This window comes from Ananas comosus, linkage group 10 (genome assembly GCF_001540865.1).
Source record: "Ananas comosus cultivar F153 linkage group 10, ASM154086v1, whole genome shotgun sequence".
NCBI classification, from domain to species: Eukaryota; Viridiplantae; Streptophyta; class Magnoliopsida; order Poales; family Bromeliaceae; genus Ananas; species Ananas comosus.
The window spans coordinates 4,083,294-4,099,300 of NC_033630.1; the positions used below are offsets into that span (position 1 = coordinate 4,083,294).

The window sequence follows — 16,007 nt, forward strand, 5'->3', positions numbered from 1 at the left end:
AGTTTTAACTTTGCCACTGATTTAACGAAAATAATTAGTGAAATCGATAATAAAAAGATAAAAATGAAACCACAGGACACTAAATTGATATACTTTAAATTATGTAGAGTATCTGAAGTTTTTTGTATATAATTGAACAAAATATTAACCAAAAAGCTGACGANTTTTTTTTTTTTTTTTTGTTTGTGGAGGTGAGGAGAGAGGGTGGTGAGCGGATACGCGGGGTTTTTAAATTCGAAATGGAGAAGAAGGTGTGAGGTGGAAAAAGCATTTGATCGTTTGCGGAGAAAAGTTAAAAAGGAAGATTTGGAGCAATGAGTTGGAGCGAAACTGCTTCGCGTCCCACAACGTGTACCCCAGATGTTCTCATTTCAAATTTCAACTCTATTCGTCTTTTTGGATGTTAGTACAAGCCCTGCGGCTCTACTCTCATTAAGAATGCAGGCATTATTTAGTCACAGTAACAACGGTTATCCTGTTTAGATGTATATTGATAGTTAGGAGTATTATAAGTAGATAAAAATATATAGAACTCATCTAAATTGTGGATTATTTTGAATCGACTATTCAACTTTTCAAAAAAAAATTTTACTGCTAAGTATGCAAACGGTGCTAATCTAGGAGCGGGAGCCCCGCCTCGAATCCGTGACGAATTAAAAAATATATCCCATAATCTGTCCCACCTTATAACTCACCTCTTGCCGGCGCCACGAATCCCCCCTGCCAATTAATATTTTTTTACAAAATTTATAATATCATTAATATTTTGTAAAATGTAATTAATATTTTAATAATAATGAGTAGTATTACTAAGTTATATATATATAAAATTAACAATATCAATTACAAAAATTAAAAATATCAATCACAATTCAAAAGTTTTAAATACATAAGAAATGAGAGCACCGACTAATTTGTATTTTAGACTTTTTGTAAATATATTATTTTTTANATATATATATATAATTAACAATATCAATTACAAAAATCAAAAATATCAATCACAATTCAAAAGTTTTAAATACATAAGAAATGAGAGCACCGACTAATTTGTATTTTAGACTTTTTGTAAATATATTATTTTTTAGGAATATTTTCTTAAAATATAAACGATTTTCGGAATAGATTCAGAGCGAATCATGGCGGGACGGATTTGAGACGAGTCAAAAAATTTTTACGTTTCCTGACCTGAATCCGTCTCGGATTATAAAAATTATCCCTTTTCTTTGCCCCAAATCCATTTATTTCTCGTCGTTTATTGTCCCATTCGGGGCAGAGCGGGGCGGGAGCTCCACCAACCCAGATCTGTTTACATCCCTATTTACTACCCAACCATTCATTTAAGATATTTTGACTTCAAATTTTAAACTAATATTTATTTTAATAAATTTATAATTATGAAAATTACATAAAATATACTAACTAAATCTGTAGAATAAACAATACATTTAATTTTGAAGGTAAATTACTGTTAACTGACTCTAATCACACAAATTGAAATATTAGTAGAAAAATCAAAAGTTTGAAAGGTTGAATAGTTGGTTCAAAAAAATGTAAAGTCGAGATAAGTTCTATACATTTCTACCTGGTTACTTACAGTTACAAGTTACAAGGTTGAATACTCTTTTTAGATTTGAGAGATGAGCAAAATGGAATTATAGTTTTTTTTTTNTTTTTTTTTTTTGAGAGAGAGAGAGAGAGATAGATAGCACGCTACCCATTTCGTTTTATTTCATTTAAAAATAAACTTAGCTAGAAATGTGAATCAACTAGGATTCGAACTTAGGTCTCGGGTACCGACCACCAAGCCCTTTGCCACTTACTCTCGGGTACCAACCACCAAGCACAATGGAATTATAGTTGATCGAGACGTAATAATAATAATAATAATAATAAAACTTGCATATGCAGGTCCAACTGTTATATGAGATGCAACCATCACCCTAAAAAAATTTGTTTAGCTCTCATGCAGTTAAATATATTATATAAATAGAAGGAAGAACCTTTAAACAACATTTGAAACGGATAGCATGTTATCTTTCTCTAAGGAAAAAAAAATCTGAAACTCTGAGTAATGACCACTCTAGAAGATAGGATATATACTAGCGCAAGGGCACATCTCCTAACTAATAATCTTTATAGAATATTAATATGTTAATATATTATCCATACAATATAAAAAAAGACAATTTCTTGTGTATTTCTGAAAAATGTCGGACTTTCTTACTTATCTATTAAAAGGTTAATATAAACAAAATTCTTTTAATGCTACAAATTCTTTTAAATATGCTAATAGTGTTAAATTCTACTAGTGAACCGTTAGAAACAATTATTATTTCTGTAAAACTACTATTTAGTTTATTCAAATATACTCTTATACCATCATCAATTTTCTTATTTCTTTTAAGTTAGAAGCAAAAGAAATAACTTGACTTTTGCCATTTCAAATATAATGGCTTAACGGATTCTAGCAGAGAGGCTATTTTTGAATAATGTATAAATATACGAAAATATATTGAAAATATAGGAAGTACAAAAAATATTTTAAAAATTTTGAAAGGTATATTAGATAATATAAAAAATTATTTGGATTTGTCAATATGTCAAGAGCCAAACAAAGACCCAAGGCTACAAATAAAGAGTAGCAGAGGCAATGGAAAATTGGAACCAATTAAAATGCCACTCCTCCATGTTTGTATAAAGTCTCCTACAACCAGGGTTGTAGAATAAAGGGAAAACTTCAAAAACACCCCTGTGGTTTCACACTTTTTTATTTTAGTATCTTGTGGTTTAAAGTGTATCAAGTTAGTATCCTGTGGTTTCTCAATTTATCACTTTAGTACCCTGTGGTTTAAAGTGTATCAAGTTAGTACCCTATGGTTTTGCACTTTATCACTTTAATACCCTGTGGTTTCACACTTTATCACTTTAGTACCCTATAGTTTAAAAAATCACAGGGTACTAACTTGATACAAAATTAAAACCACAGAGTACTAAAGTGATAAAGTACAAAACCACATGGTACTAACGTGATACACTTTAAACCACTGAGTACTAAAGTGATAAAGTGAGAAATCACATGGTATTAACTTGATACATTTTAAACCACATGGTACTAAAGTGAAAAAAATTGAAACCACAAAGGAGGTTTTTGAAGTTTTTTCTAGAATAAAATATCAACTTTCCTATTTGAATTGCCCACTTTTGGGAAGGCTGAGACAGGACAAGCATGCCAGCTACAGCAGGCAGCCAAACCCAAGTTTCTGGGACCATCCATAAGATTTGCCCTCTTCTGATGGCTGCATTGATTGAGCCTTTTAATTGGCATTCAATAACTTGGCATTCACCACTATGCAAGTGCCCTTAAAAACCATGAGATGAGAATTAAATGGGATGATCCCTTTGAACTCTGACTGGTTATTAATTTCATTTCACCACCAAGGAGATTGGGTATACAATGTTTTCTTAAATAGAGCACATGGGCCTAACACATTCTTTTTATATGCGTATCTTACTGCATGGGCATATTAATGGTTCTGCTAAATGAACCTTTTTTTTTTTATTTCCGAAGCAAATTGATTAAATTTTGGTTAGATACAACGAATTTGCGCGGTAAATAACAAAAACAGTCATCTTAATAATAATAATTTCCCTTCAAAAAGGCCTGTAGTTTGAATAAAAAGAACTTCTACAATATTGCGGGGCCAAGCATTCTTTTATAGGAGGGTAAGTTTGTGGCTTCTTGCTTTTAATGCATTGTTTTGATAGAAATAGGAGAGGGATCATAAGAAAGACTTAAGAAAAGTAAGTAATTTCTTATTATTATTATTATTTTGGATGAAGGAAAGAAAAAAATTAAAGAAAATAACTTTCTTCTTTTCTATCCACTTTTGGAGGGGGGAGATACAACCGCTGCGAAAAATTATTTTCTCTATATTTCTCTACATCCATTTTTCTTTTCTTTTTTTTTTCTTCTCACGTGTCAATCTGATTGACAGAATATTATTTTCTTTTATAAATTTTTTTTGTTTCTTTTTCTCTTCATCCAAACGGGAAATGAAATCTATGTATGGTTAAATTGTAATTTTATTTGGAGGAACCATAATAGACTTAAAAAATGATATGCACAATTGAGACGAGTTTTCAAGAAAAAAAATTAATTAATGCTCCCTTCATCTTGCTTGTCAAGGTTTTACCTACTGTAGCTAGCACAAGTGGCAACGGGTTTGATGATTGGTACTCAAGATCTCTCGTTTGAAGCTTAGTTGCTTCACATTTTTAATTAATTTTATTTTTTCTAAAAAATGAATGAAACAGATAGCATACTTACATTCTCTTAACAAAAAAAAAGTTTTCAAGGTTATAAGTTTCCTGAACCAAACCTCCCCTCTTCAAGTTGTGACTATGGTACGTCCATACAAATCAAATCCAATTTCAAATTTGAATCTATGAAAATGCAAGATTAAGGAGGGTAGCAATGTCTATGGAGACGTGAGGGGTTGATCAAAGTTATGCAACAAGATGTCTAATAATATATTCAATAACTAAAAGATAATAAAACAATATGAATTGGCATACTCAGCCTAACGTTGTCATCACCACATGGTCCACTATGGGGTATATTTATCCAGTCCTACTGCAATTAATATTAGGAATGGATGATATAATATATTATAATAAAGTAAGTTAAATTATAGAAAAATTTTTTTAAATATTTTTTTTTAACTTTCAAAATTTATATTTTACCCCTCAATATTTTAAGTGTTATATTTAGCCACCTCTCCGTTAGAATTTTATTTCTATTTCGCCTATTTCTTATAATTTATACCGAAAATGTCCTTCAAAATAAAAAATATATTTAAAATATTTTTACCGACTGTCCCTAGAGCAAGTGGCAAAGGGCTTTGGTGTTGGTACTCGAAACCCAAGTCGAATCCTAGTTGATTCACATTTCCAGCTAAGTTTATTTCTAAATGAAAAAAAACGAAGCGGGTAGCGTGCTACATACTCTCAAAAAAAAAAATTATATATATATATATATATACTATAATTATATATTTCTTATAGAAAAAGTAAATGCAATTGGTTATTTTATCTTTTTCATTAACACCGTATCCTTTTGAAAATATTTCTGAAATTTTAACGGGGCAAAATGTTTATTTTTAAAGTTGAGGAGAAAAGTGGAAAGTGAATATTATCTGAAGGTTTTCTATAATTTAGTCTATAAAGTATAATATTATTAAGGATATATATTAATATGAGTTGGGCTAGATCACTATTGATAGCAAAAATGCCTTTTTTATTATTAAGTTTTTAGTCTTTTGATCAATTTCTTTCATCATTTTTAACCATTGGATTAAATATTATAACCCAGTGGAGACCACTCAACCCTAACCCTACAATTTCTCATCTAAGGATTAAAAACTTGATAACAAAAATGACTTTTTGCTCCAGCCTATCTTATATTAATATATATATACATATAAATAAATATCTAGTTCTCATATGAGGATAAGGGGTGAAAATGGTCGAATACGGTGGAATATTTTATAAAACTATATTTACATTCATATTTTTTTTTACATATGCTAATCTAAATGTGAATATATTTTAGATGATAAATTTTCATTGTTATATTTGTTAAAAATTGATTCAGTTTCAGATATGACTCGAATTTGTATTCGGATATTATTTGGATAATAATATATATTAATATGCATATATCAACATAAACTAAAATTAGTGTGAATTATACACATAATATAATTAAACAAGTTCACACTCGTGTTCAAACTTTGTATACTTATATTTATTCAATAAAATTTAATATTTAATAAACATAAATGCAATTTTAACATAAAAATCATAATAAAATAAACGAAGAATACGATAAAAAATTATCTGATCTCTTTATAATAATATATATTAATATTCCTCTTATCTTTTAGGGGTGAAACGGTTGAATATAGTTAGATTTTTTTTTTTCTTGAGAGATAGGTAGCTTGCTATCCGCATCATTTATTTTATTTAGAAATAAATTTAACTGAAAATGTTAATCAACTAGGATTAGAACTTGCGACCTCAGGTACCAAACCACCAAACCCTTTACCACTTGCTCTAGGAACAATTGTTATAATCAGATTTGTTAAAAACCATATTTTGCATCCATTTTTTTTTTCTATTTTTTTTCGAATGCCAATTCGAATACGAATTGGCATGGAATGCTAAATTTTGACATCCATATTCATATCCTATCCAATTCGATATTACATTCGATTGGAGTTTATCCTAACCATTTTCACCTTTGGCGATATATTATAAATAGTATTAATATACACAGTTATACATATAGATATAGCTCAATATATATACTACGTCTTGCTATATATAGTTATAATATATAACTACATATTATATATATAATATATTATTTGTTCATATGAGAATATATTATTCTAATGCTCTAATTAATTGAACATTTTCTATTGATTCACACACTTGATTTTAATTGACTATCTAGTTGTTTATTAGTTTTTATTGATAATACAGATGCCTTTTAGCTAATGACTAAAATTATTTTTTAATGAATGATAATTACAACTTTTGATACTATGAGATATCGAGATTGAGTTGAGTATTGATGATACTTTAGAGGCAAACTAACTTTTTGATGTGATCAAATTTCAATCTTGAATGTATAAAAATAGATATGTTTTACTTTAATTTAATACAATAAAAACATATATGTGTGAGCTTTAATAAAGCCTGATGGATATATTGGACATTAAGCTTGGGCATGGATCGGGTCTTAATTTTTTAAAAAAGATTAGGTTGAAGCTCGACCTGAAGCCCAATATTTTCTTTTTTGTCGAGTCTTGGGCATAGATGAAAATGTACCAAGAATTTAGTAATAGGATATTTAGAAATAAGTCTTACAAGGTATTATATTAAAGCTCTATTAGCTAATAGTGATTAATTAGTATATTTTCATTTGCTAAAAACTAAGAAATTACATCAAAGATTTGTAAGTTATTTGAATGAAATAATGTAAATAAAATAGTTAGAAGTCAGCTAGTATAAATAAAAAAATGAAGTAGACATTTTTAGATTAATTATTTGAATCAATAAATCTTTTTCATTAAAAATTTGATTAAATAAAATCTTATTTATTTGCTAAAGTTTTTATTTGCATCTAGTGGTCTCCTTCGTGATTGAATACTATTTTCAACCCTTCATAAATAATAGAAGTGAAAATTAAAATCTTCATACTTGTTTCATTGAAAGTGGACTTAGTGGAGAGTGAGTAATTTTCGGCTGTAAATATCTACTTTTGGTATTTGATTTATTGTAACTTTATCTTTGGTTGAAACTTAAACTTTCCAAAGTAAAGCAATTGATTTTGACCCACATGAGATCAAAGTCAATTACGAATAAAACATGAGAAAAAAAATAAAATATTAAATTATCCGTCACACCTCTAAATATTACGTCATCCATTTTCTACGAAATAAACAACAAAGCTGAAAAATCTTCAATTTCATAGCTATAAAAAAAAAAAAAAAATCTATTCCAACCTAATCTTCACCCTTTATTGGAACAACAACCCATCAGTCATAAAGGCACGGAAAGGTGTGCTTCAATTCATATTATTCATAAAATCGAATTGATAGAAAATGCTTTAGGCTTCGTTTGGGAGTATAGGAATATTGAGTTATTTGCTATGAGAAAGTACGATTAAAAAATATTTTATTGATTTTCATATATAATATCACGTTCCATATATTGCAATAAGTCGATTATAATATATTGTTTTCTATTTCACTGAAAAATATAGAATAATATCTCTATATGCTTTTGTTGCAACTTTATTTTATCTTGGTAAAAATATAAAAAATTTATTTCAATTATCACCCATTTTGACCTTTAAAAAAATTGATTTTACTATCTAACTTTTTAATTTGATTTGTTTTAGTTATTGATCCTTTAACTTCAAAATTTGAACATGTCTTTTATTTTTATGGTTCACATAACTATAAATTTATTAAAGTAAGCAATTAGCTTAATTGTATATCTGAAGAGTGATCAAATTATTGAAATCAAACAAGTTAAACAATTGGTACTTACAATTAAAATTTTAGAAAGTTAAACTTTCAAATCAATTGGTCTATAGTCTAGGTAAGTTTTATACATTTTTTATCTTTTATCTATTAGCGTTTAATGAACCTTTCAGTAGAAGAAAACTATTTATCAACTTGATGAGCTAACTATCTAACATTTAAAATTTTTGATTTCATTATTTAATCTATTAATTTATTTGCTTTGAGCTAATTGGTGATCCTTCAACTTCAAAATTTGGACGAGTCAATATCCTTAAAGATTTAGTTAATATATTATATGCAATTCACATAACTATAAATTCATCAAAGTAAATAATTTATTTAAATTTTATATCAACAAAACCATCAAATTACTAAAATCAAATAAATCAAAAAATTAATATTAAAAATTAAAATGTTAAATAATTAAATACTCAAATCAAAATGATTTATAGTTCGGATAAATTTTATAAATTTTATATTTTATCTTTAATCTGAGATCGATGCCTCGCTTTCCGGGAGAGTCACTCATCATTGATCTATTCTAGTGCTAACAAGCCTAACCCTCTTAACTTAAGCTTAGCGGCCATCTAAAACACTATAGCCGGGTTTAAGAGGTTAGCCCCATTTTACTTTATATATAAGACTTTTAAATTCTAAAAATATCACATTTCTGTGAGACTCCAGATAGTTCTATATATAAGATATAATAGGGCTAAACTCTTAACCCGGCTTAAACATTTTGGGCGGTGGCTAGACCCAAGAGGTTAAAAGAGTTAAGCGTGCTAGGACGGGAGTAGTCCTAGGATGGGTGACCCCCTGGGAAGTTGGGGCGTCACAGATGGTATCAGAGCTAATTACCAGCCGGAAGTGTGAGATGAGTCTTGGCTGAGCCAGGGTCTGGATGACGGGCTAGCGAGACGAGTCTTACATCGCCTGATACTTGTGAGTCTAAGCCTGACGAGGACGTCAGGGCTTAAAGGAGGGGAGATTGTGAGACCTCAGATAGTTCTATATATAAGATATAATAGGACTAAACTCTTAACCCGGCTTAAGCATTTTGGGCGGTGGCTAGACCCAAGAGGTTAAGAGAGTTAAGCATGCTAGGACGGGAGTAGTCCTAGAATGGATGACCCCCTGGGAAATTGGGGCGTCACAATTTCTCTCCTTTAAATTCTAACGAACAACAGGCTCTCAAACATCCAAGCCTCTATAGATAGTAGAGGAATTTGAGTAGAGTTTCTAGACCTCCAAGATAACCAGAAGCACCTCAAAGGGCATGCACTTATATCTACTCTCTAATGTTCAATCTAGATTGAGCGAAATCATGTGATCTTTTTAATATTCTAACTTTCTCGAGAGTATCAATCAACTTTGAGCTCCTGGGAGGTGGCTTTGTTGAGTTTCTATTTTCAATTTTTTGGAAGCTCGGGCTATCTCCATCACCAATACTAAGTTCATTTCTTATTATTATAGTAAATAAAAAAAAATTTTGATGTCTTCGTCAGACTTACACACACTCACAAATATAAAAATGTGACATCCATCGCGCTAATCTTAGTCAATCTTTTGATGAGCAATCGTGTCAATCTTAGAAAGACAGGCATCCACTACGTTTAACCTTAGCCGATCTTTTGAGGAGCAATCGTGTCGATCGTCAGTCGGAGAGTCACGCTCTGTACTTAGAATCGTTGCTTCTGCTGGAAGCACTTTTTACCCCTTTTTCTCTCTCTCTCTCGACACGCCCTCGAATCGTCGAACGGCCACCCGTTCGGTTCTCTGGAACTCTCTCTCTCTCTCTCTCTCTCTCTCTCTCTCTCTCTCTCTCAACTATTTCTCCCTCATTTCTTAAATTTAGCAATGGTCACATTTTCTCCCGTCGTTTTCGTTCTCCTCCTCCTCCTCCTCCTCATCCTCCTCCCCCATTTCCCTCTCCTCTCCACCCCTTCCTCTTCGGTGCCATTTCTCATTGTCCTTCTCGGGCTCCGGGAGAGTACACCCCCATTCTCGAAACCCGTGTGGGAATTTGGTGATTTGTGCCCTTCTTGGCGAGGCATTGTTTGGAGGGGCGGAGGGGAAGGATTGGTGCCTATGGAACAGGGCTTCAATCGAGGTGTTTCCTTTTGAATCCTCGTTCGGGTTGAGGCAAGTATAATTGCATCGGGTTAATGTTTGTTTTGATTGGAGATCCCTTAAACTTTTGTTTGCTCTTACCAAATGGAAATTGGATTCAATCGGAGTCATTCAAATGAGAAGAAATCATCAGTTGAATTCTACGAGTTCGGCTGAATTTCTCTTCCGTTTTGTTGTTTGGTAAAAGATCGAGAAATCATTTCAATATGATTAGTTTCTCTATTCTATCCTTCGTTACATAGCAAGGAATAAAATGTAACTAATAGTCATTTATGTAGTGTAACTTTCAAAATTTTGATTTTACTATCCAACCTTTCAGTTTGTTTAATTTGAATAAGTCAATAGCATTTTGACTTCAAAATTAGAATACGTCATTTATCGTTACAGGTTTAGCTTGTATACTTCATGCGATTCTCAGAACTATAAATAAATTTAAGTAATTATCTTAAATTTTGAAGTCAAAGTACCCTTGACCGACTAAAATCAAGCAAATTAAAAGGTCGGATAGTAAAATCAAAATTTTGAAATAGTTCAAGTTCTGTATGTTTTTACCTTTTATATATTATAAGAAATTTCACTGATCCTTCCAAATGAATTGAATTCCCATTAACTTATGGTACCAAACAATGGATTTAGGAAAACCACAATTCCAATTCTGTCGCATTCTAGGATGCGAGGAAACCAAACAGGGCATTTGATCTAATGGCTTGCATTTAGCTCATGAAACTGCAAAGTTCATTAACTTTTGACGATTGGTCACCAATTGTCATCGGATCCCGGATTCATATGATTGAAACCAGCTGAGGGGCGCCATTTAAGGAAATCAAAGGTTATAGATCTATGGCAAGAATGGCCTATATTTGAGGTCATCTCTGTACGCTTGTTCTGTATTTGTTATGCTGGTTCTGCTTGGATTAGTTAGGCTAATCCTTGAAATCTCTTATGCATAATATCTGGTCATTTATTTTATTTCCTGATGTATGTAATCATGATATCCTATACAGTTAATGATATTTCAATTTAACTGTAGTGTGGAGATCGTCTCCTTCGTCCTTTAACTTGCAGTTGGTAGATATCGTTATCCGATCGATATCTCCTTCGTCCTTTAACTTGCATTATTTTCGAACTTTTAGTTCAAAAACTTTTGTTTGAGTAATGGGAAATGTTGGGATAGGGAGGGAATGAGATTGGGAAGTTTATCTTATTCAATAGGGAAATGCAGCATAGGTTGTTAGAAGCTCTTCTAATGGAATAATGCTATCCTGGTTGATGATATATTTTATTTAAAGAAACACTACAAGGATTTGTTAAAAATGTTCTTTTTTAGCTCTCTTAATATTAGGTTTTGTTTTTTTTTTTTTTTTTGTGACAATTACCTTCTTCTTTCAATTGATATTAGGGCGCTAAACTTGGGCAATACTCGGATCTACTAGCCTATCGTACTCGAAATGGAAGATAGGGTTTGTTTTGTGGTTGCAATCATTCCTCCTGTTCTGTTATCGGAACCTCAGGTGTTTCAAAGATTAGGAAATTCCATTATTCAAGAGATCTTATGAATATGTTGTTGAATAAGTCGTAAAACTTGCTTGATTGTCCTTCTTTGCACTAGTTCATATTGCATTTTAACCCTTAGGTTTGGTTTATGATTCATTTACTAACCCTTGTGTTTGGTTCATGATTAATTTTTTGCATGCCAATCCATTTCTAATCTCATTCTGATGCACTTCTTCCTCTAATCTGTCAGGAAACTTCCATTGCATCAAACAAAGCATCAATAGAGAACCATAGATGGATTCAAGTATTACTGATGGCACAGAATCAACAAGAAGCTCTGGAGTTGGCTCTAACTCCAGCACACTTCCTAGCCCATGCCCAAGTCCCAAACCTTTTCTAAATACAGAACTTGCTTTGGACAAAACATCATACTGCAAAGAAGAGTTCAACCCAATTGATCAAAACAGTACAAATCATACGAAGAATTTGTGTCCAAGCCCAACTTATAATTCAAGTCCATGCCCGAGTCCTAAATTGCCAACAATCTCAGAAACAACTCCTACCTCACCATCTGCTAAAACTGGTGAAGCCAAGAATAGTGATTCTTGTGCTACTTTTAGTCGAGATAGCTCCGGCAGTGCCAGGAGCGACAGCATTGATAGCAGCTCTTCTGCACCCATCAAGAGGCACACTGGAGGGGATTGTCGGTGGGAGGCCATTCAATTGGCTAATTCACGAGATTCTCCCCTCAACCTCGGCCACTTTAGGCTTCTTAAGCGATTGGGCTATGGTGACATTGGTAGTGTTTATCTTGTTGAGCTTAGGGGAACAAGTGCTTTTTTTGCAATGAAAGTGATGGATAAGGCATCAATTGTTAGTAGAAACAAGCTAATAAGAGCACAAACCGAGAGGGAGATCCTCAGCCTTCTTGATCATCCCTTCTTGCCCACATTGTATTCTCACTTTGAGACAGAAAAATTTTATTGCTTGGTCATGGAGTATTGCAGTGGTGGGAACCTCCATTCTCTCAGGCAGAAGCAGCCTAATAAGTATTTTAGCGAGCAAGCTGCCAGGTGAGTTTTTCCCTACTCGGTCTTTTACTGCAGATGGTTTCTTTTTTGTGTTAACCGCTATGAATTCTATAGTAGGTCTTTTACATATAAGCTGTGTTCTAAATCTCCTGCTAAACTGTAACTTGATTATGCAAATTAATATTCTGCATTTCTAGCTTGACTAATGTTTCCTCTTTCTTGATTTTTATTTGTGAATTCCTTATATTCTTTAGGTATTTATTTAGTGAAAGGTAGAACACTATTCGAGTTTTTCATCTATTGTAATCAGATAACTAGATATCAGCCTAGTCAAAAGTCCTATATTTTGCATGATCAACAAAGTACTATAAAGAGGTCTGCAGAGTAACTCATATGAAATTGAGCTACTTCTATTAGGTACAATCCTAAAGCATCATTATCTACAAGGAGACGAAAGATGTTTGATTCTTTTTTAGCAACATGATTAAGATTCCATTCCAATGCTTATGTAGATTCAAGGAATTATATTTACTAGAGTTAACATAGTAAGCTAAAACTGGATAAAATTGTAAAAAGATATGGTCAAACAACATTTGGGGAATAAATATTAAAGCTCATGCATTGGCTCTGTAAGATCATGGATATAGAAAAATTTGAAATAGTTGCTAATTTCAGAGGCACAACCAGTGAGAGGAAAGTTTAATTTGAACTTTTCCTGAACCTTCTTTCGAAAAAGGGAACAGGAATATTAGTGTGTTGTAATGTATATGAGCAAAGTAGAACAGAACACACAATCTCTTATTAATGGGTTGGTCGTGACCTTCAACCTGACATTATACGGATTGATCAAACTAATTGAATGTCCTTCCAATGGCGTTGATTAGACACCAATCAGAGTCTAAAGATAGATGTCAAATTAATTAGTTAATCAAAGTTAGCTGTCTCTAATTGAGTCTGTGTTAGGGTAATTAGTCCTCTGGATTCAGTTCATTTGAGTAAAAAAAATGTGGCCTTTTTGCCCAAATATCAGTAATTATGGAATGAGACTCAGATTTCATCTGATTGGGAATTGATATGATTAATATTATGCAGAAGTTCACTGCAGCGAGTTGGCCTTATTGATAACTCTCTTCAATGTGCATATAGGGGATTGCGATCATTTTCTTGCAAAAATCTACTATAATTTCCTGCAGTCAATCTTTTCTTGAAAGGATTTCTGTAGTAAATTTTATCCAGTCCAACAGAGTTTTTTTTTTTTTTTTTTTTTTTTTTTTTTTTTTGAGAGAGTTAGGTGGCATGCTACCCGCTTCATTTAATTCATTTAGAAATAAACTTAGCTGGAAATGTAAATCAACTAGGATTCAAACTTGGGACCTCGGGTACCAACCAACAAGCCTTTTGCCGCTTGCGCTAGGGACGGTCGGTATTCCAACAGAGTTAATTCAGAAAAATCGGGAGGGTAGCTACCATCAGAGGAACAGAGTCGGCGAAGAGAGAAATAGTTGAATAAATTTCTGACTCTTGCCTCCGTATGTTTGAATTATTAGAGCATATGAAGAGTCAAAAACTCTACTGCATTAATTTTCTGGAAAACCAGTATGCCATTGTATATGCAATCAAAATTGATCTTTCTCAATTCCTTGAATTATACACGATCTAGAACTAGATAGATTAAAGCTTTGGATGTATAACAAATATTATATCTTTAATGATTCAAAGTATATGAAATTCTTACAATTTTTTTTTCCCATATAGATTTTTTGCTTCTGAAGTGTTGCTCGCCCTAGAGTACCTTCACATGCTTGGCGTTGTCTATCGAGACTTGAAACCTGAGAACGTACTTGTGAGAGACGAGGGCCATATAATGCTGTCCGACTTTGACCTCTCCCTACGTTGCTCTGTGAGCCCGACCCTTGTCAAATCATCCTCCGTCCACTCAGCCACCAATGTTGGCAACAATAAAGCCATCCTCGACAGTGACAGCGTCGTACAAGGCTGCATCCAACCCTCAACATTCTTCCCTCGCATCCTTCCCAAGCGAAATCGCAAATCGAAATCAGACTTTGGCATTGGCAGCCGATCAGCCCTCGAGTTCATGGCCGAGCCAACAAACGCTCGTTCGATGTCCTTTGTCGGCACTCATGAATACCTCGCCCCTGAGATCATTCGCGGGGAAGGGCATGGGAGCGCGGTCGATTGGTGGACATTTGGGATTTTCATATATGAATTACTGCATGGTACGACACCTTTCAAAGGGTCGGGCAACCGTGCCACGCTTTGCAACGTGGTGCAGCAGCCATTGCGGTTTCCTGACGAGCCGGTAGTGAGCGCGGTGGCACGGGATCTCATTCGCGGGCTCTTAGTAAAGGATCCGCAGAAAAGAATCGCATATAGAAGGGGAGCGACGGAAATAAAGCAGCATCCCTTCTTCGAGGGGGTGAATTGGGCATTGGTGAGGAGCACTACGCCGCCGCACGTACCTGATCCTGTGGATTTCAAGCAGTATGCAGGTAAGGATAAGAAGGGTGGTGAAAGTGGTGTTGCTTCTACCGGTGGTGGGAAGGCAACTTCGACCGATTCTTCATATCTTGATTTTGAATATTTTTAGATAGATTATTGAACATTTTTTTTCATTTATTTTTTATGGTAATTTATATACTTTGTGATGTATTGAAAGGAACACTTCATGTAAAGTAGAGGCGAGTGAGGAGATTTTTCTTTTTGATCAATAGAACAATAATATGGAGATATAAAAGCTTCATAAATCATAAAGCAAGTTCATCTGTGGTTTGTGTTGCTAAAATTTTTAACATTATGTTGTAACTGTATGAAGTAATTTTTGCCTTAATAGCCCTTCAAATTATTACAACCTATCAATCTGCATTCAACTTCATTTTGTGACAATCACATGAGTGGAGAAAAAAACAAAAATTCAAAACCCATCTGAATTTTACCCAATTTATGGGTGCCATTTAGTTGCATATAGTTGCAACTGTACTATGTTATAGCTGTAATTACATACAGTTTCAAATTCGGTATTTAGTTTGATGCATTTGAGTTTAACTACGACAATTGCAACTACGTCCAACTGCCACGGCTAACTCCATCTCAAGTCTTTTCACGTGGCTCAAGCTCGTGATCAAGTTGTCCTAAGATTTAGACTTTTTTTTTTTTTTTTTTTTTTTGGAGAGATATGTAGCATGCTACCCGCTTCGTTTATTTCATTTAGAAATAAACTTAGCTGGAAATGTGA

General features: G+C 32.9%; 1 protein-coding gene across 2 annotated transcripts; it reads left to right on the forward strand.

The window, feature by feature from the left end:
* On the forward strand, positions 9,896-15,542 carry LOC109716051 (serine/threonine-protein kinase AGC1-7-like). 2 transcript variants are annotated; one of them, XM_020241329.1, is made up of 3 exons: positions 9,896-10,241; positions 11,974-12,796; positions 14,510-15,542. In XM_020241329.1, the coding sequence occupies exons 2-3, from the start codon at positions 12,018-12,020 to the stop codon at positions 15,360-15,362; spliced, it is 1,632 nt and encodes a 543-aa protein (XP_020096918.1). In that variant the 5' UTR covers positions 9,896-10,241; positions 11,974-12,017; the 3' UTR covers positions 15,363-15,542. The 2 variants fall into 2 exon arrangements, with proteins under 2 accessions (XP_020096918.1, XP_020096919.1); XM_020241330.1 differs by lacking the exon at positions 9,896-10,241 and adding an exon at positions 10,803-11,058.

Coding starts and splice junctions, on each gene's coding strand:
- LOC109716051 (XM_020241329.1), top strand. CDS start 12,018: ATGGATTCAAGTATTACTGATGGCACAGAATCAACAAGAAGCTCTGGA. Junction 12,797..14,509: donor TTTAGCGAGCAAGCTGCCAG/GTGAGTTTTTCC, acceptor TTTCCCATATAG/ATTTTTTGCTTCTGAAGTGT.